At 41.6% G+C, this 21,693-nt stretch overlaps 1 protein-coding gene across 1 annotated transcript in view; it reads right to left on the reverse strand.

Annotated features, from left to right (window-relative positions):
* Positions 1-6,434: 6,434 nt before the first annotated feature.
* Positions 6,435-21,693, reverse strand: part of LOC105815021 (natural resistance-associated macrophage protein 2-like) — a gene marked incomplete at its 5' end in the record, with an annotated part of 40,252 nt that continues 24,993 nt past the window's right edge. Inside the window, 8 exons of the mRNA XM_012650145.1 lie at positions 6,435-6,489; positions 10,645-10,676; positions 14,116-14,256; positions 18,123-18,176; positions 19,684-19,837; positions 20,423-20,496; positions 21,042-21,221; positions 21,339-21,458. Coding sequence (XP_012505599.1) covers positions 6,435-6,489; positions 10,645-10,676; positions 14,116-14,256; positions 18,123-18,176; positions 19,684-19,837; positions 20,423-20,496; positions 21,042-21,221; positions 21,339-21,458 — 810 coding nt within the window. The remainder of the gene's footprint in view (positions 6,490-10,644; positions 10,677-14,115; positions 14,257-18,122; positions 18,177-19,683; positions 19,838-20,422; positions 20,497-21,041; positions 21,222-21,338; positions 21,459-21,693) is intronic.

A 21,693-nucleotide genomic window follows, 5' to 3' on the forward strand; every position in this document is an offset into this window, starting at 1 on the left:
GTGTGGAGGGTGGAAGAGGGTGGGAGAAGTCAGAAGGCAAGAGGCCCGCCCTCCCTAGCTGATCCCTGACTTGCCCTGAACTTGGAACCCCTATAATCAATCCCTACTAGGCAATGCTCTTCACCTAATGATGCCCTTATCTTTGAATTGCACTGACTTCTGTTTGATGTTAATTCTTTACTGTCTACAGTAGTTCTGGATTGGTCTACCTTTTCATTATCATATGATAAGTCCTTTGCTTATCTGTTTTATTAATTTTTATATGCTATAAATTCTTAAACCATGTTCATGAACAATACATTCTAAATTAATTCACTGTCTACCTTAATTGCCAATTACAAACAGGTATTGGTAAATGCTTTTTGATGATGCTTTTTGATGACTGCAATTAGGAAAATCAAAGGCTACTTCTTGTAACTTTGGAATACAGCACCTCTGGAGATGCTAACCTCCTTTTAAAATTTGTCTCTCAAAAACTGGTTTCAGGCAGACTGTCCTGAAACCTTTCAGTCTGATGGTCAGGAGACCTGGGTTCTAATCTTAGATTCATGACAACTTCTCTGTAACCCTGTGCTTCAGTTTCACAATCTTCTGGTGCAACACAGAAAAAGTGCCCAGGGTTTGCCGGTAGGGAAGATAGGTAAAATGAGAAAGTAGACTGGAAGGGCTTTAAACATAGGACATAAAGATTCTATCAGAAGTCTGTACCTTGTTCCTTTCAGGGCCAACCGTCTGAGACATTCTTTTTTTTCTCCCCACAAACAAGTGTTCCTCCAGGATCCCCAGGCCCCAGCATGAGGATGAAGAACCACCCTAAGGCATCATCTTTTGCAGAGATTCCTCCTGATGAGGCCCTTTACTCATCTTTTCCACTTGCTTTTTGTTTATAGGCCTTCAACAACCTGAGGCCTCATTTATATTCTTCTTGTCTTCTTTCCAGGAGAAAGACTCTGAGGGAGGAGGTAAGGTGCCTAGAGTGCCAAAGATGGTGAAGAATCCCGTAGTGAGCCCCAGAAATCTCAGAAGACAGAAAAGGAGTGGGCAAAAATAAACAGGTGAATTAAAGATCTCAAGTTGTAAAATGAAAACAAAACAACCAACTTCAAAATTATCTTTAAAAAAATATAGTACCTTTATGATCTTAAGATAGAATTTTAAAAATCAAATTATGAAAAAGCAGAAGTCATAATGCACAATTTTTATAAAGTTGACCCTAATCAACATTAAAAACTCCTGTCTAAAGTACATCTTTAACAAGGTTAAAATACAAGTGACAGGGAGCTAGGGAGAAGGTATCTGCCACATGTATATCTGGAAAAGAGTGGTAGCTAGTATTTGTGAAGGACTCCTACAAACTAATAATAATAAAGAAGATAAACAAGCCAGCAGAAAAATGGACAAAAGGTATAAATAGATAGTTCCCAAAAGAAATTCAAATGACGAATGATAATATCTAAATATTAAATATCTAAATAATAAAATCCACTCCACCTCTCTAGTAATCAGGAAAATGCAAATTAAACTGACAATGAGATTTATTTCCCATGTATTAGACTATCAATAATCTAAAAGTCTGGCCAGGTACAGTGGCTCACACCTGTAATCCCAGCACTTTGGGAAGCCAAGGCAGAAGGATCACTTGAGGCCAAGAGTTCAAGACCAGCCTGGGCAATGTAGCGAGACCCCCGACTTTAAAAAAATAAAAATAAAAAATTTAACTGGGCATGGTGGTGCATGCATTATAGTCCTATTGAGGTAAGAGGATGCCTTGAGCCCAGCAGTTTGAGGCTGCAGTGAGCTATGATGGTACCACTGCACTAAGCCTTGGTGACTGAGCAAGACTCTGTCGCTAAAAACACCAGAAATATTAAAAGTCTCACCATTTTAAGTCTTGGTGATAATGTACAGAAACTAGAACTCATACCCTGCAAAATTGGCCCAACCACTTTGGAGAGCAACTTGAGAATATCTACTCAAGTTAAAAATGCACCTACCCTTTGGTCTGTAAAGTTTACTTCCGGATATATACCTTAGAGCAGCAGTCCCCAACTTTTTTGGCACCAGAGACTGGTTTCGTGGAAGACAATTTTTCCACAGACCCTGGGGCAGTGGAGGGGGATGGTGAGTGATGGGCAGCTGCTGTAAATACAGATGAACCTTTGCTTACTCATCTGCTGCTCACCTCTTGCTGCGCGGCCCGGTTCCAAACAGGCCACAGACGGGTACCAGTCGGCAGCCCCAGGGTTGGGGACTACAGTCTTAGAGTATTGTTTTTCAATCCATTAATTGGTCATGAAATCAATTTAGTGGGTCATGTCCAGCATTTTACAAAAATTAAATAGAATAGAATGCAATAGAGTAGGAAATAGCCTGCAGCAAGGGCAGGTATTATTTTGTTAAACTGTTATTGCATACATGAATTGGGTCTTAATATAAAATATGTATCCATAGTGGTTTGAATAAAAAGCTCTGAGCCTGAGTAACATAGCAAGACCCCGTCTCTACAAAAAAAAATGTTTTTATATTAGCAAGGCATGGTGGCATGCACCTATAGTCCCAACTACTTGGGAGGCTGAGGCAGGAACAGTGCTTGAGCCCAGGAGTTTAAGGTTGCAGTGAGTTTTGATAACACCACTGCGTTCTCCAGGCAACAGAGGGAGATCCTGTTTCAAAAAATAAAAAACAAAACAAAACAAAATGAAAACATTGAACATTGTTTAAGAGAAACTCTTGTATGTTAGCACAAGGAGACATGTTCCAGGATTTTCTCTACAATATTGTGTTTGTAATAATGACACATTGAAAACAACGTAAATGTCTATCAGTGGCATATGAGTAAATGAATCTCGGTGTATTCATGTGATGGGACACCACACAGCGGCTGTAATTAATGAACTTGATCTGTCTGAATGAATTTCGAAAGTAAAGTTAAGGGAAACAAAACAAGACGCAGAAAAATAAGTGCCACATGAAACCAATTAAATGAATTTTTAAATGCTCAACATCACTGATCATCACAAATGCAAAGAAAATGCGATCTTATACCAGTCAGATGGCCGTTACTAAAAAGTCAAAAAACAATAGATGTTGGTGAGGATGCAGAGAAAAGGAAATGGTTATACACTGCTGGTGGGAATGTAAATTATTTACAACCTCTGTGGAAAAGAGCATGGAGATTTCTCAAAGAACTAGGTTCAATCCAGCAATTCCACTACGGGGTACCTACACAAAGGACAGAAATCATTCTATTAAAATGATACCTGCATTCACATGTTTATCACAGCACTATTCACAATAGCAAGGATATGGAATCAACCTAAGTGTCCATTAACTGACGACTGAATAGAGAAAATGTGGCATATATACCGTGGAATATTACTCAGCCATAAAAAGTAATGAAATTGGCTGGGTGCAGTGGTTCATGCTTGTAATCCCAGCACTTTGGGAGGCTGAGGTAGGAGGATCTCTTGAGGCCAGTTCAAAGCCAGCCTGAACAATATAATGAGACCCTGTCTCTATAAAAAATTTAAAAAAATTAGCCAGGTGTGGCAGTGAGTGCCTGTAGTCCTACATACTCAGGAGGCTCACTTGAGCTAAGGAGTTCAAGGCTGAAGTATGACTGCACCATTGCACACCAGCCTGGGCAACAGAGAGAGAGAGAGAGATCCTGTCTTTAAAAAAAAAAAAGAATAAAATCATGTCTTTTGCAGCAACATGGATGGAACTGGAGGCCATTATCTTAAGTAAAATATTAATAACTCAGAAACAGAAAGGCAAATACTGCATGTTATCACTTATGAGGGGGAGGTAAATAATGAGTACACATGGAACAGAGAATGGAATAATAGACATTGGAGACTCGGAAGGGAGGATGGGAGAGTAGGAGAGAAGTGTGTGATGAGAAATTACCTAATGGGTACTATGTATGCTAATTTGGTGAGGGTTACACAAAAAGCCCAGACTTTACCATTACAAAATATATTCATGTAACAAATCTGCGCATGTACCCTATAAATCTGTAAAAATAAAATAAATAAAATTTAAAACATTAAAAAATACCATTACGAGGTATAATGGCATGAACTATGTAGCTACTTGGGAAGTTGAGGTGGGAGGACAGCTTGAGCCCAGAAATTTGAGGCCACATATCCAGACCCTGTATCTTAAAAAAAAACAACCATATACTATTTGTATGTATACACACATAGACACACACACACTCTCACAGAGTTAAAAGCAGACTGCTATACAGGGACTGCTTAAAGGGAGAGAGGCTGGGCACGGTGGCTCATGCCTGTAATCCTAGCACTTTGTGAGGCCCAGGTGGGAGTATTGCTTAAGGTCAGGAGTTTGAGACCACTTTGGGCAATGGAAGCCCCTGTCTACAAAAAATTAAAAAATTGACTGGGCATGTGGTACGTGTCTGTAGTCTCAGCTACTGGGGAGACTAAGCCAGGAGGATCTCTTGAGTCCAGGGGCTTGAGGTCACAGTGAGCTGTGATGATGCCACAGCACTCTAGTCCGGAAAAGAGAGCAAGACCCTGTCTCAGAAAAACAAAACAACAACAAAAACTAAAACTAAAATTAAAGGGAGGGAGAAAAGAAATAGAATGGGACTTGGAAGGAGAAAATAGTTATGATAGTATATATTAATTTTGGGTGATAGATACATACATGAATATTATAGTATTCTTAGTTATTTTCCTTTTACAACATTTTTAGCACATAAGAAAAAAGAAATGGAATTAAGTTTTTTTGGAATAAGATTTAATCTTGCTCAGAGGTCTGAGAGAGTGTCAGAAAACTGTATTAACCATTGGTTATTAGAACTTTTTCATAGCTGGGTGCGGTGGCTCATGCCTATAACCCTAGCACTCTAGGAGTCTGAGGCAGATGATTGCTTAAGCTGAAGAGTTTGAGGCTAACCTGAGCAAGTGTGAGACCCCGTCTTTACCAAAAAGAAATTTTAAAAAAAGCCAGCTGGGTATTGTGGCACCACGTGTAGTCCTAGCTACTCTCTACTGGGGAGGGCGAAGCAGAAGGATCTCTTGAGCCCAGGAGTCGGAGGTTGCCATGAGGTACAGTGACGTCACTGAACTCTACCCAGGGTAACAGAGTGAGACTCTCTCTCAACAACACACACACAAAAAAACAAGAAAACTGACCACCCCTCCTCATAACCTCCCCCTTCATATAAAAACAAAAGAAAGAATTTCAAGAGGCAAACCACACAATCCAAAGCATAATCAAATTTCATCTTTGACCTGCCATGAAAAGGGAAGCACATGTATCTGCCACTCCTGTTAGGTGAAAGGGGCGGCCTTGCAAAAATAACAGGAAAATACCTAATCCCACCATTTCCCCAGTAACAATTAAAGATCAATCCTCTGAGTTCTCTCACTAACACCCTTGCCATGAGCACCTACTAGCCTTTCCACCCCAACATGAGGGACAGTGAAACAGGTCAGAGGTAATGGAATGATAGAGGCAAAAAAACAAAGGGAAGAAACAGTTATAGGAAAACAATAAGGAGGAAATAGTTACAGAAAAATAACCAGGGGAAACAGTTATTTCAGTCTTAAAGAATAGGGTGATTAGATGATGGAACACTGACCACCAATCAGAAAATAGAAAAACACCTTAACCAGGGACTTTCCCCATCACATCCTATCACATCATCATCACATCATATGTGAGAAAGAAATGACTGGAACATAACCTTAAGGTATGTCCACACCTGGAAAAATTCAGTCCCCATGACATATAGTCGTGAGTAATTATAACTAACCTTTAGCATAAACTACTAACATAAAAGGAGGAATTCTAGAGTTAATTAGGGTCTTCTCCACTTGCAGAGTCAGACCCAGTTCCCCGGACGAAATGTACTTTCGCTTTGGACCCTTAAACCTCCCTTATGATCAATTCTTCATGCATACTTGCTGAGTGTCTGTCATCTCTCTCCTTCCTTCAGGCCAAGGCTTGCGATTCCTCCAAGCCAGGAGGCCAAGAACTGGGGCGACACTTCAAAGTCCAGACCTTGACTGAACCATGACACTCCTAGACATTCATTAACAATTTATTGAGTTCAAAAACTTTTATTGCAAGATTTCATTTCTGTCCCATTTGGCAGGAGCAGGAGCTGGTGGTGGGCCTGTGAGTGCCAGTGGATGAAAGGGGCAGAGCAAGACTTCCCTTCACAGCTCCCCTTGGAGTGAAGCAGGTTCAGGCACTTGTACCAGGGGTACAAGTGCACTAGGACTCTGCTCCACTGAGACAGGAGGTGAAACCAATTAACGCCACACCTGACAGTCCACATGTATTTTCCACGTAGGTACGTGCAGCACTGATGCAATTACGAGGAGTCTCAGAGTGTGGGTGAAAATGCCGCCCTGTCTATCCCTTGGGATCTGAGGGAACCGCTGGCATCAGCCTGGTCAATCAGTGAACCACAGGCAGATAGCAGAGCCAGCCAAACTCAGGACTCGGTGCCTGATGGAAAAGAAAAAGACAGGAAAAAACCCTGAGACTGCAAAAAAGAAATCCAGGGCAAACCCAGAATTTCTCATTCTGGGAGGAGGGGAACTGAAAAAATAGGGAAAATTTGCCTCAGGGAAATGATTTAGAAGGCAAACCTGAAAAGACAAGGCACTGGAATGGGGTGAGATATAGAAAGGAAGAAAGCAGTTGTTGCTTTCAGGTAGCAGGCAGTTTTCTAGTAGTTTTAAAGAAAATCTGCTTAGTATCATAAAAACCTTAGAATAGAAAGAAGAGCAGTAGTCAATTCAAATTAGGCAAGGTAGGCTTCCAGCAAGCAGCTCTGGTCCTATACAGAACAATCATTGAGTCAGAGGGAACGAGGGATCTTCCAGGACTCCAGATGAAGATCTCTTTGCTTCAGGCTTCTCTGAAGCAGGAAAGTCATATCACTACAACCTGACCTCTCTCCTGTCCATCCTCTACATCAGATAAGTTGCCTAAGGCAAAGCTGTCTCTGCACATTTTGGAGGGGGCAGTTGGTCCCCCTTCACGGGAAAATAGAAGCACCTGTAAAATCACCCATGACTGAGGTCTTGGAGGGAAAAGGCCTATTTGAGTTTAGGAAATCTAAAAATAACAATGGATTTTACAATTAGACTCTACCATAGCCCCACTGTTTCCTTTAGGCACCTGTTTCCCCCAACATACACACACTGCACTTTTGTCTTCTTAGTGCCCACTTCTCAGAGGAACTGACGTTAACTGAATTCTTGTTATGTGGCAAACACTGCATTTCACATTCCACAAACATGCATTAATCCTCACAATAAACTCATGAGGTAGGAACTATTATTATCTTCATTTTGCAAATTAGAATTTGAGGTTTAGGAGGGTTCAGTAATTTCCTGACACATAGCTAGGGGCACTAACTAGCGGCAAAGCCAGGCTTTGAACACAAATATGTTAGACCTGGGAGCCAGCAAGCACTCAACTCCGACACCATACTGCCTCCATCTTGTACACCTGTTTAGGAACCCACAAGGGGGGTTCGCTGTTGCCTGCCACACAGAAAGCCAATTACTGAGATAGCAAGGATTGTTAAGGAGGAAAGGATTTATTTCCGTGGACACATCAACAGAGAGGGAGAGGTTAAGAATCGCCCCAAATCTGCTCCCCAACCACCAGCAGGATCAGGGGGTTTTTCTGCAGGATGTGAGTATCATTGTGTGTTTGGGGTGGAATGCAGGGCACACAAGCGCAGTGGGAAATCATGCTAGTACACACGTCCCATGATCAAAAAATGGCAGATATGTCCTTCCCAGGGTGGAGATGTTAGTATTATAATGAGGTAGGGGTTAATATTGGTCATTGTTTCAGCCTTGTGTGCAGGCTCAGTGGGTCTTTGGGCATAGTCTGCGGTGGGGTATCACTTGTCTTTCCTGGACACACAGGTGGTCTGAGGCTTTATAGGAGGTTCGCCCGTTCCTGGGAAAGAAACTCAAAAGAGAATGCATCATTGCAACAGAAAGTTAACAAATTTCTGGTCTGCAAATTTTACTGAAGAGTTCTCTATTTTCTGTCTAATTTGAGACTGTAGCTGCTAAGTTACCAGGGCTGAGATAAATCTTGCAGTCAAGACCACTTAGAGCTGCCAGCCCCAGCCATAATGTGAACACTGAAAACTCATTTGAAACAGAGGGAACTAAAAACATTATTGAGAAAATATTTTCCTGCTTATTTCCTGCTTATTCGGTTAAAACTTCCTCCCTTTTCTTGGTTTATTCCTCAATCTTAGGGAATCGGGGCATTGATTGATTTAGCTGCTCCTTGCTGAAGTGGGGTGTTGTTAGGGTATGAGAAATGAAAGTTTTGACCCATTGCTGAAAGTGCTCATGAGTCATAGGCAAATGATCGAAAGTTTCTAGTGCCATCACTTAAGTATTTTTGTTTGTGGTATTAAAACATTTTAATCTATATTTAATTAATATACTTCTTTTTTTTTTTGAGACAGAGTCTCACTGTGTTGCCCTGGCTAGAGTGAGTGCCGTGGCGTTAGCCTAGCTCACAGCAACCTCACACTCCTGGGCTCAAGCAATCCTTCTGCCTCAGCCTCCCGAGTAGCTGGGACTACAGGCATGCGCCACCATGCCTGGCTAATTTTTTCTATTTTTAGTTGTTTGGCTAATTTCTTTCTATTTTTAGTAGAGACGGGGTCTCACTCTTGCTCAGGCTGGTCTTGAACTCCTCAGCTCAAACAATCCACCCGCCTCAGCCTCCCAGAGAGCTAGGATTACAGGCGTGAGCCACTGCGCCTGGCCTCCATACATATTTTTAGTTGTCCAGCTAATTTCTTTCTATTTTTTTTTAGTAGAGACAGGGTCTTGCTCTTGCTCAGGCTGGTCTCAAACTCCTGAGCTCAAACAATCTGCCTGCCTCAGCCTCCCAGAGTGCTAGGATTACAGGCGTGAGCCACCACGCTCGGCCAATTAAGATACTTCTAATGAGATAAATTAAGAAAGTTAGTAGTAGGAGAGAAAGGCTAAATTTTAAGATCTTTAAAAGAATGGAGGGAGTATTCTGAGGAATCTAATAGTTCTGAGAACCAATCTCCTATTCCTACATCATCTTTATTAACCTTTTGTAATCACGAAGTTTGTTGTCTAATTTTATTAACATGTGTTTTTACTTCTGTGGAGGTATTACTGTAAGTCCAATGTGAAGAATTAGCTATAACACAAATACCTCCTTGTTCTGTTAAAATATAGTCAAGAGCAATGCCATTATCAAGAACCACTGGAGCTAAAGAGTTTAACGATGTTGTTGAGCAGCTATTGCTAACGCAGTTTCATTAACAATCATTTTTAAGGTTATAGATAGGTTGTGAAGCACAAGTTGGTGAGCTGCTACTGCCCACCAGGGCAGTAGGGTAGGCCCCAAGAAGTAATTATCTCCATCTGGGATTCCTCCTGGGAGTATTGTCTTGGGGCTTCCCAGATGGAATCTCCGTTTAAGATTCCCCTGGTTACTCGTGAAAACAATTTTAGGAGGCTGGTCCAATGAGCAATTTCAGATCTGTTATGGACTGAAAAGGGTGTTGTGAGGACTCTTAATAAACAAGTGTCCTCTACTGACTAGCTGTTTAAGCAATCGTAAGTCCAAGGAGTTTCTTTCTTGTTTCCATAGACAAAAATATATCCAAGAGGTGCACAAATAGTACCTGCTCCTGTTTGAAGGCTTATAGAACTATTGTTAGGTAGCATTAGGGTTAAATTTTTAAACCAAGGGTCTCTGTAAGGGAGTTGATTTTGTCCCTCTAGGAGCTGACAGGTTGCTAGTTTTCTAAAGTTTTAAGAACATAGCTTTTGCTGATGTACTATGGTAAAAACAAGGGTCTCATGGTCCTTGTCTGAGGGATTAGAACATTTGTTAATGAGATAATCTAAAGAGGGTGGTACAGAAAAGCTAGTAGTAGAGTTTTTACAATCAGTGGTCAATTTAGAGAAACCCATTGCCCAGTAGAATGCACACTTATTTGAGTATGGGTTTCTTTAGTATATAACATCTGATAAGGGGCTGTGTAAGAAAGAAACATGGAACCTCTGAGTACGGAGTTTAGTCATACTCTGTAAGTAATCCAAGAGGCAGGCTTCTGTAAGTTCAGGAGGGTACACAGGAGGGTACATTAGTGAAACTGGATACAGGAACAAGAACAGGCTTAAAATGGTCTTGCACTGAATGAGGTTTTGGATGATAAACCCAGCAGTTAGATAGGTTAGCAGAGGAGGCAATAGCTTGGGAAATTTTTACTAAAGAATTGTTTTATCAGACAAGCAAAAATTCCCAAGGAACAAATAAGATGTATAGGGTATATAATTTGATGCTACTTATTTTTTTTGTGGAAGAGTGATTTTAGGTCCTCTAAGGGTTTACAAGCCCACTGTTTTTCCAGTCCCTCAGAAGGTGGTGAATGCTGGAGGCATGGGGTCTCTGGTAGGAGTGCCTCTTTTATTTGAGTGTGATGAATCCATGGCTTAACTCCTGAGAGTTTGACTGATGAGTGAGTTGTCAGGAGCACCTCAAATAGGCCAATTCACTGTGGCTGTAGTTGATCTTCAGGATGTTGCTTTCTTCAGGTTTTCAGTAATACTTTGTCTCCTGGTTTTATGGAATGAAGGGGCACTTTTGTTAGAAACTGGAGCCTGTTCAAAGTAAATTCAGAAATAGCAGTTAGCATATTACAAAGTTGTTTTACATATGAACAAGCCTCCATCTCCTTGAATCATTGGTTGAGCCCTGGCTGGAAGCTCTTAGGAATGGTTTCCCACATAAAAATTTAAAGGGGCTAAGTGCCAATTTACTTCTGGGGGCCACCTGAAGTCTTAACAGGGCAAGAAGTAACACTTTGTTACAAGTTAAATTGGTCTCTTCACAAATCTTGGAGGGTCTTTTTCAAAGTTCTATTTATCCATTCAGTTTTCCCAGAAGAGTGAGGTCTCCATGATGAATGTAATTTCCAATTGATTTATAAAATTTTTGATATTTGATATTTTTTGAGTGATTTTGACAATAAAAGCTGTTCTGTTATCATTTTGGAGAGTTGATGGAAGTTCAAACCTAGGAATAATTTCCTTTAAAACAGCCTTACTGACTTCTGATGCCCGTTCAGTCTTGTTGGGGTAAACTTCAATACATCTTGTTGGTTGGTAACTACAGCATACCTGGCTTTGCTTTATCCATTTTCTATGAAGCTGCTCCTATCTGTGAAGAATTCTTCATTTGGGTCTGACAAAGGCTGATCAGTCAACTCCGGAAGGCTAGAGTATACTTGGTCAATGATTTGAATGCAATCATGAACTGGGGAGTGAGAGTCTACAGGCAGCAAGGTGGTGGGATTCAGGTGGACACTGTCTTTAAAGTTACATTAGGATTATCTAACAGAGTAGCTTGATATTTGCCTAATCAGCCAGCTGTTAACCAATAGCCCCCCTTTTGTTCTAGTAGGGGTAACCATAACACGCAGTATGAACCATTACTGGCTGTCCAAGCATAACTTTCTCAGCTTCTTGTAAAATATTGTAAGTAGCGGCAACTGTTCTCAAGTAGGTGGGCTATCCTTTTGCTAGTATATTTAATTGTTTAGACAAACAACCCATGGGACGCTTATGAATTCCGAAAGTTTGGGTTAATACCCCCAGTCTAATTCCTTGTCTTTCTTGGATGAACTAATCAAAAGGCTTGTGCAAACTCAGGAGGCCCAGAACAGGGCAGTTATCAGTTTTTCTTTAATAGTTAAAAAAAACTTTTGACATTTTCCTATTCAAGTAAGGGGCTCCTTTACCTCTCTTTTTAAGGTTTTATAGAGAGGTGTGGTTATTAAGCCAAAGCTAGGAATCCAAAGCCAACAAAACCCTGCCATTCCAGGGAATCCTCCCTGTTGCTTGTGAGTGGCGACTGCTACCCTGTTTATAGTCTCCCTCCAGTCTGGGAGTAGGTTACCAGTCCCTTGAGACAACTTAAATCCCAAGTATTTGACAATGGGCAGTGTGATTTGGGCCTTTCTCTGGGATGTTTTATACTTTGTCAGCCAAGAAATTCAATACAGTTCCAGTATGCTGTCTTGATTCAGCTTCACTCTCACTTGTAATAAAATATCACCTACATACTATAAAATCACTCCCTTTTCTAAAATTACTTCTCTTAAATCTCTACCTAGAATTTCTCCACAGATGGTTGGAGAAATTTTTAATCTCTGGGGGAAGATACTCCAACAGTACTGACATTTGGTTTCAGTCCTTAAGTCCTCCCTTTTGAAAGCAAAGAGTTTTTGTGATTCAGGAGCAAGGGGAATATAAACGAAGGCATCCTTTAAGTCTATCATTGAAAGTCAAGTGAAATTCCCAGACAGAGTGGTGAGAAGAGTATAAGGATTAGATACCATAGGATAAATGTCTTTCACTATTTGATTTATGGTTCTCAGATCCTGAACAAACTGATGTTCATGAGTTCAAGGTTTTTGAACTGACAAAATGGTACTGTTATAAGGAGAGCTACAAGGTGGAGAAGTCCATATTTTAAAAAGGCCATACATAACTAGGAGTTGAAGGCCCTTCTTAGTTTGAAGCTTTAATGGATACTCTTTGAGTGGAGGGGGAGAAATTGCTGGTTTTATCTTGATATGAACAATGTGCCCTTCCAGGTTTCCGGTAGCCCATAACCTCAGGGTTTACTTGATTGAGGACTTCAGTGGGCAGCTCTTGAGGGACAGCCAAGGGAGCGAGGAGAGCTGCTTGCAAGGCACAAGCATGTTTTGGGGGAACTGCAATATGCACTTGTTTATTCTGAAAGATTATTTGAGCCGGCAATTTAGAGAGAAGGTTTCTACCCAGCAGTAGGAGAGGGTATTCAGGCATGTACAGAAAGCTGCATGTGAGGAAAGAATTCCCAATAATAATCCAGTGTTTGCAGAAAATATTTTTGGGAGGGTTTTCCAGATAACCCAGTCACCAGCATTAAGTCTTTAGTAAGCTTAGTTAATTTAAAGTTTAAAACTGAGTAAGTTGCACTGGTATCAATTAGGAACTCAATCACTTTCTCTTACTTTTGTGGTTACCCTGGGCTCCTAGTGGGAGATATTCATCACTGGCTGTAATTCCCGAGAATTCTGGGGAGCCGTAGGGACCCATCATTTCATGTCTTCTGCATTCAGCACCATTCATTGTACAGTAGGCTCCCCATTACTCTTTTGTGGTAACTTAGGACAATCCTTCCTCCAATGACCCATCTCCTTGCAGTAGGCACACTGGTCCTTTTTTAAGGAAATTTTTCTTTTTAATCTTTTTCCTCTGTGGGGTAGTGGTTCCGGTTGAGCGGACTCCCTAGTGTTTTCTGTCAGAATGTTGCCAAACGTTTTGTTGTTGTCTCATTTCACATATATTTCTTTTTTCTGTTAACGGTTTACAAAGACTTTATAGGCTACTGCAACCAAACGAGATATGGGCAAGGAAAGAACCCCCTCTAACTTCTGTAACTTCTGCTGGATATCAGGCATGCTCTGGCCAAGAAAGGTCATGTTAATTAACATTGAATCACCAGGACTTTCTGGATCTATATTAGTGAATTTTTTTTTATTACTTCCCCCGCCGCACCTCTATATTAGTGAATTTTTGATATGCTTTCATAATCCTTCCTAGGAAGGCTGATAGATTTTTATCTGTTTCCTGTCTTATCCCCTGAACTTTGTTCAGCTTTTTTTTTTAGACAGAGTCTTGCTCTCTTGCCTGGGCTAGAGTGCCATTGCATCAACCTAGCTCACAGCAACCTCAAACTCCTGGGCTCAAGCGATCCTTCTGCCTCAGCGTCCCGAGTAGCTGGGACCACAGGCATGCGCCACCACACCGGCTAATTTTTTCTATTTTTAGTTGTCTGGCTAATTTCTCTTTATTTTTAGTAGAGATGGGGGTCTCGCTCTTCCTCAGGCTGGTCTCGAACTCCTGACCTCAAGCGATTCTCCCGCCTTGGCCTCCCAGAGTGCAAGGATTACAGGCGTGAGCCACCACACCTGGCCTGTTCAGGCTTTTAATTTTGGAGACTGTTTTCTAAGCCCAACCAGGATGCAGTCTTGAAAATGTTGAATCTTACCTTCATTTCCGTTGTTTGAGTCCCAGTGGGGTCATGCATAGGGATGGCCAGATTAGCTCGAGCTCTCTCCTGGTTATTTGGGTCTTCTGTATGTACTTGGTCAGCTTCTTCTAGAGCCTTTTCCAGGATAATGTGATGCTCCTGAGAGGTTAACAGTATGTTAAGCAGGCTCTGGACATCTGTCCATGTGGCATGATGTATGGTGAAAATGGATTCAAACAGATTAGTTATAGGCTTTGGATTGTCCCTGTGCGCAGAGTTATTCTGTTTCGAATTACACAAATCAGAAGTGGTAAATGGGCTATAAACCCATATTAATCCAGCTGGTTTTTTATTTTCATTTATTCCTCCTACAGGGACGTGTCTTAAAGGAAATTGCCCTGCTGAGGAGGAGGGAGGACCCCGAACAATCGTGTACCCTGCTGGGTATGTGAAGGAGAGACCATGTCCCCATGCTTCCCCCGACTATTCTCAGAGAAGGAAGAAAATGAAGGATAGAGCACTGGAGGAGCCAGTGGGGCTGAAGAAAGGGGCCTAGAGCCATAAGGCGGGCAGCAGGGTTGGCAGAGGGAGCTCTGAAAGCAATCGGAGCTGTAGCCAGAGCCACCACTGCCGCCGGCGCCTCAGCCTCAGCTTGAGCCTGAGCTGGCACAGGCACAGCTAGAGCTGCTGCTACGGCTCACCAGAGGTCTTCTTCATCATGGCCATTTTCTTCTGCTGGTAAGACGGGGATTTTAGATCTGGCATTTTGTTTCCTGACCTTCTTGAAAGCTTTTGTCCTCAGTATAGAATCTTATATTTAATTTGATCTGGCTTGTTTTGATACAGAAGCATAAAAGACTGTACATCAGGGACTTTATCCAGTTTCCCAACACAGTGACAAAATGAATTTAATAGGAGAATGGTATTGCAGCTCAATGAGCCATTAAGGGGCCACATCTCCCCAGACCTCAGAGAGTGCAGGAGCCAGGCAGTATTATACAAATATGCCATTTTTTCTTTATAGGCTCATAGCCATATTCAGACCAGTTTGTAAAACATGGTTGGATCAAATTGTTTTTGACAAAGTTGGGACTTGTTCACATGGCCAAACTTTAGTTGCCTCAATAGGTAATGTAACGAAAATTATAGACTAAAGTTTTGGGTAAAGCAGCTTTCATGACAATTTGGGTTTTCTTTTTAAAATGGCGTCTTTAACCTTTTTTTTTCCTTCAGTTTCAAATGAGTAACTGGCTGTTCCTGGTTGGCCTTGAATTTGTGATAACTTAGTTCAGTCAGCTCCATATCAACACCTGTAACTTAGCAACTGCAGCTTCAGCAGGCAAAAGACAGTTTAACAAACTTTTCATTTTAACTCCAAAGGGGCAGATTGTCCACCTGAACTCTGAAATTTTCTTGATTTAATTTGCCCATCAGTTTAAACATGTGCCTGAGAACAGAACATAATATGTGGAGGCCACCTGGAATCCTAAAAAACCTGGCATCTCTTTAAACATTCTCATAGACAGTACCTTTATATGTAACATACTAATATAGGTAAACACTCAATACAAAGAGAAATTTAAAAGGTTTCAACCACAGGCCTGGGAACACCACATTATACAAAATAAAACTGAAAACAAATAGAATACTTCCAATCAAATTTCTGCAGAGGGAGACTAGAGAGAAGTTTTCAAGAATCTCATCTCCAAGCAACCATTACCACCATGGATCTGTCCTAGGTCCAAATGGTGTAAAAGCCCAAACGGCAGAGACGGAGAATTCCCACTGTACAACTTGTACATTTACGGCTTGAATTCTTATTTCCATAGTCACACACACAAACACACTCACACTCCAAACGCACTGTAGTTCCAACAAATAAGCCTAGGGAGTGCCAAATACAAACAGTCGGAGGTCCTGTTCTCCCAAATGAATGGTTGAGACTTCCAACCCAAATGGGATTTCTCCTGAAATTCCCTATATGGACAGAAGAGCCTGAAGGTCCTATCTCCCAAATGGCTGAGGCCTCCAGGGAGGCTCCCAACCCGAAAAGGAATTCCACAGTTTCCTCAGATGGAGAAAGGAGTTACTCCTCTGTGCTGCGAGGTACCTTAAAATACCCTCACCTGTCCAGATACAAATGCCAAAATCCAAAGGTCAATGGTCCATTCCTCCATGACAATCAGGGATGCCTTAGGATGTCAGTCCCTGATTATCTTCACAGAGTACCTTTACAACGAGTTTGGGGAATGATGGTCATAGGGGGAGAGGGTCAGATATGAGGAGGAACAGTTACGGGAACTGTCATTCATGATTCTGTACTCTTATTATTTGGGAAGCTAGGAAAAATGTCTAGTCAGTAAAACACACTAGTGTACCCTTAATGCTTTATAAAAGACAGTCCATCCAGTCTGTACTTTTGACTATGTGCAAAATATCAGTAATAATGCCTTTGGGGGCTCAGATGAACAGAGAACATCAATCAACCAGGACTCCAGAAGGAAAGCTCCAAAAATGAGAAGTCCTTCAATGCTATTCCCATTACTGTTCTCATCACGTCAATGGCTATAAAAGACTTTCGATTATTTATCTCTAGCAGACAAATGTGATTGATTTGAGATAACCACAGTCTCAGGCTTCACATGTAAAAATGTCACAAGTGGCTAAAGGACAGCAATTGCATGCCGAAGACACCCATTTCCTCTGACTCCAGAGCTCCAACATCTGGTCTCAAAGTTTTTCCCTCTGAGGAAACAGCTGTAGAGAGGTAGCCCAGTTCAACCTTGCTGACAGACACAACACTGCAACCACAGCGACACCTACTGACTTGCTGAGAGAGAGAGAGAGAGAGAGAGAGAGAGAGAGAGAGAGAGAGACAGAGAGAGAGACAGAGAGAGAGAGAGAGAGAGAGCCAGCCAGTGAGCGGGCCTTCCAATGATTAGCTCCACAACTCCTGATATTGCCTTAGAGTCATCTTGGGCAGGAGGCAGCGTGGTGCATCAGAACAACATGATGAATTCTGGTGAGACGTGGCTTTTAGGAATAAAACAGATGGCTCTTCTTCCTCCTTTGAGTCTTTTCTCCCCACCCCCAAAATCACATGAGAATGTCAGTTCATAAATGCTATCATCTTTTTCTATCACCACCTCGTGGAGGAGGAAAGTGAAGGTTTTACAACTGTATGTGCTCAAGACTAAATATCATCAGCAGAGCTCTATACTAACATGAAGTTTATTAAAATCAGGACTCCCAAGAAAACCCTGATAAGCTTCCAGTCTCTGAGAAGATCTTCAAAAGGTGATTAGTAACGACCACCTACAGGGGAGTTTTGCTAGTTGTCCACTTTTCGCCTTTGTTTTCTCACCCCTTCGAACTTCCACTCAGAAATTTAAAGTGGAAATAAGTTAAAAGAATCCTAAGCCTGTCTCTTAATTTTATATTTCATCTGGATGACCACCCTAGTTGAGATTTTTGTATAATTACAATAACTGAAAGGGTATGCCTAAGAAAAGAATTTCTCTGCCTATGAAAATCCACTCTGTTTTGATAAACAAAACTTGTATACTCATTCAGCTGTTTGTATTATGAAAACTGTTTTGCACTTTCCAAACATTTTTGAAACATATGGCCTGGTCAAGAATCATGCATACATGATTACCTCTCAGAAGGATAAAACAAGCTAGATAGCCCTTGGGCAGCTACTTAAGAGTTTAGTGTTGGAATGATAGCGGCAAATGTCAGCTTTTCAAAGATCCTACCTAATCCAGTTCCCAGGTTAGGATGTCAAGAAAAGAAAAATAATTCCATTTTTGAAACGCATATGAAAGAAAGTCTCCCCCAACCAACACTTGAGTCCTAAATGCGGTCTGTGCATCAGCACATACTTTTAGCTATGTTCACACAGTAAACCATAGAAACACACTGGCTCTGATGGCTACCTGTGGAAGACAGACAGACTAATCCAGTGTTTACTTAGCATAGCCACCGGTGGCTTCTTCGGTCAGCAGGACTTTAGAGATGCTTACCGTGTGCCCACAGTCCAGGAAGGACATGCCCAGTGCAATCAAGCATTGCCAACCCTGAAAGATAAAATATGGTCATCATTCGCCAGGCTCTTCGAGGAGCCCTCTTACCCACCATGACTGCTCACACAGCTGCTCAAATGCAGACCTGTTCCCTTCCTTGAATATCCAGCTTTGCCCTTCTTCTACCACCACAGGTTGCACGAGTCATTCTCCCAACTCCACTCCTCCTTCAAAAAATCCTGAAATCTGTCTTCCTCCACGTAGTTTCTCCATCTTATTATCAATAATGAGTTCTCTCTGTCCTACTGCTTTGTGCTTGTGGTTTCTTTTATCCAACTGGGAGTTCCCCGAAGACCACTTTTCTCCAGTCCTCCCCATTCCTTATAATGGGGAGAATGAATCACAGATTAATCCAACTGGCATAGTCTCCTGAGCTGCTCTGTGAAGTTCCTGTTTTGGAGCTAAACAGCAGCAACCTGCTCTAGAATCAGCCCTCACCTCGAAAATTAGGTCTTCAACAATCTCACTAGTCTCAGGCTGACTGAGGACAACTTGGTACCTTCATATCCAATTTGCATTATGAAAGGATTCCCCTAACTTCTGCAGTGAATTTCAGAAAACGATTCCTGTCAAGGACACAATCAGTTCCTGGTTTTTCCTTGAAGGCAGTCCCTAGATCATACAGTCAGTACAATCTTTGTGTGCGCAAGATTTACGGGGAAGAGAAAGAGAAGGGATGTATCGATCCAAGGTGTTTTTCAATATTTACTAAAGTGATTTTTCTCAATCAAGTACCTAGCATGTGGCATATTGGCATGGGGACCACGTAAGTCTTCCACATACCAACAGCAGGTTTCCACCCTCCATCTGAGGGTGGACTTGCTATTATCGTTGCTTTGGCTGTTTCTCATTAAAATAAGCAAAGTTAAGGAAGATTTGGAAAACAGAGAAGAATATATCCATAATCTCACCTTCCTAAGACAATTACTATTATTATTTTGACATAATTTAGACTTAAAATTTTTTTGATAATCTCTGTATAAATGTTACATACCTTTTCCATGTAGCTGTGGTTCTATAGCCATGATTTTTTAAAATGACTGTAGAACAATCCAGTGAGAGAACATCTCTCCTTGCTTATTTCCTTGGTCAGCTAGTAAGTGGTAGAATGGAGCTGGGCTGTGCACCCACATGTGTCCCACCCCAAAGCTCTAAATCACACTGCCCATTCTCCAACTCCATCTTGTACCACTCTCCACTCTCTGTACTGCTACCCTCCTTTCCTCAAACATACTATGCTCTCTTGTTAGGAATTAAAAATGGAAAACATATAGAAGTAACAGAAATTGAAAAATGACAGATCTTAGGAACCAAAGTGAATTTTATGGTTTGAAATATTGTTTCATAAATAGCTGATTTGATAATTCCATATTACTTGTCTCAAAGACCTGCAGGTAGATTGCTATGTGCTCTTTTGGATCTGTTCACTTCTAAATGTCAGTCAGTCTCACCTCTACCATCCCTGATACCTGTGCCCCTACCACCTCCAGCCTGGACTTACCAAGTAGAACACAAAGCTCAGATAAGCCACACTGACCACAGTAGCCACCACGTATAATGCCACATGACCTAGTTCCTGGACATAAATCACTACAAAATACATGTTGATGGAACAGACGATAAGGACCATGATCCCGCCTGCAATCCTCCAGCCTCTGTAAGGGAATGAGCACAGTCACTGATGGATTAGTTCAACCCGGCCATAAACAGAAAAGGAAACTGCATCTTGTTGGATAAACAGGAAAGGAGTCAGAGGCATTTCAAAATGAAGTGAAAAATGGTTCTTATTATGTTCCAGATTAGGTCAAATGGGCTAAAGTCAGACCAAGACAAGGAGAAACGGGGAAAATACCATCGAATAATCCCTAGTATTTACATCCCTAGAAATGCAAAAATACCCATATATCCTTTTAAATGAATATATATAAAAGGTACTAGCTTGTGCCTTTTTCATTAAAATAATTTAACAAAGAATTAAGGTACTTCAAACTTCAGTGGCTGAAGGTGAAGAGTTAAAGCCTTGAAAGCTGAAAGCTTTCATCCCCCGAGATGAAAAATGTGCTTCCTCCTTTGCTACATTCACAGTCTCCTTTTTCTAAGCCAAAGAGTAAGCAGCTAGCAATCGCCTCTCAAAGCGTATATCTCCCCTATACGAATCATGTCTCACTGGCCTCTTGGATGAAGACATCTTTTCCCACATATCACTATCCCCTTTGGGGAACTAAGAGGAGAATACTCACATTCCATTGGCAAAGTCACTCATTACTGGCCGTAAGCTTGTAAACGTGAGGATGGGTATAAGAGCAAAGGGAAGCTGGAAAAGAAAGAAGTAAGATCAGACGGGGCTACTAGGGGTCCTCATATCACCCTAGAGAACCGCGTGGCTAGTGAAAGGGAAACATGAACCCTGCCTCATCTTCTCCATGAGAAATGATTATCATTCCAACATGCTGAAGCATTTTGTTCAATGTGTACAGCTGTCATAAACCTAGCATCGATTAAGATCCCAAGTATCTTTGTGTCTTTACAAATATTTGTATGTGACTTGTCTTCTTAACCTCTACAGGACCTAGTGCGGCGTCCTGTATGTTCATTTAATGGTGGCTTGTATTAATAAACTGTAATTGTGTCTTCTACATGTCAGTAAAGCTCATAATTCCCATTCAACAGGCTTAAAAATACCAAACTATTTCTAAAAGACTTTTGGATGCCAGGAATTTCATATACATTTACTGCAGACCATGCCTCTTTCTTCCTCTCAATTGCTCCCCAGCACCCAGCACTAGGCTTAGTACCCAAGGGCAGTACATAATGCTGCCTGACTAAATGGGATGTAAGTTTCCCTGGCTCCCTCCTCACCTGTAAGCTCTGCAGAACGTTCAGGAAATCATTCATCCCTGTTAGATGCTCCACATCTTGGAAGACAGCAACAAGCAGAGTGGGAATGATGGCAATAGAGCGGGTCAGAATCACTCGGGCAAAGCGTGACCATTTTAGGTTCAGGAATCCCTGGACGAAAATATAGAGCAGGATTAACGTCTGGAACAAAGAACAGAGAAAGGGTCGGGGAGGTTCAGGATAGACCTCAGAAACATAGGATTAAAAAGAGTTAAAAGGGCTGTGTCTCTCTCTCTCTCTATTCCATACCACACGTACCTCCATGACAAACTGGCCAGAGTAGGTTCCTGTCATGGTGGAGCTCTGTCCTGCAGCCAGGATCCCCACTGCCCAGATGTAGAGTGCAGCAGGCCCAAAGTAACATCCCAGCACAATACCCTGGGAGAGAAAAGGAAGAAAGATATGTTTATGTCAATAATCTGTTTAGACAAGTCTCAAAACAGCATTTCTCTGTGGCATTTCTCCCTCTTTGCACCTACACCAAGTGCTGTGCCTGGCCCTGTCCCAGAAGCTCGGCTCGAGTCCTGACCTCATTCTAAAGGCTTTCCATCTAAACTTTACTAGATGCTCCTTATTCCTCGGCCTAGTCCCATTCTCTTTTCCAAGCTTCTAA

This window comes from Propithecus coquereli, unplaced genomic scaffold (genome assembly GCF_000956105.1).
Source record: "Propithecus coquereli isolate 6110/MARCELLA unplaced genomic scaffold, Pcoq_1.0 Scaffold111, whole genome shotgun sequence".
NCBI classification, from domain to species: Eukaryota; Metazoa; Chordata; class Mammalia; order Primates; family Indriidae; genus Propithecus; species Propithecus coquereli.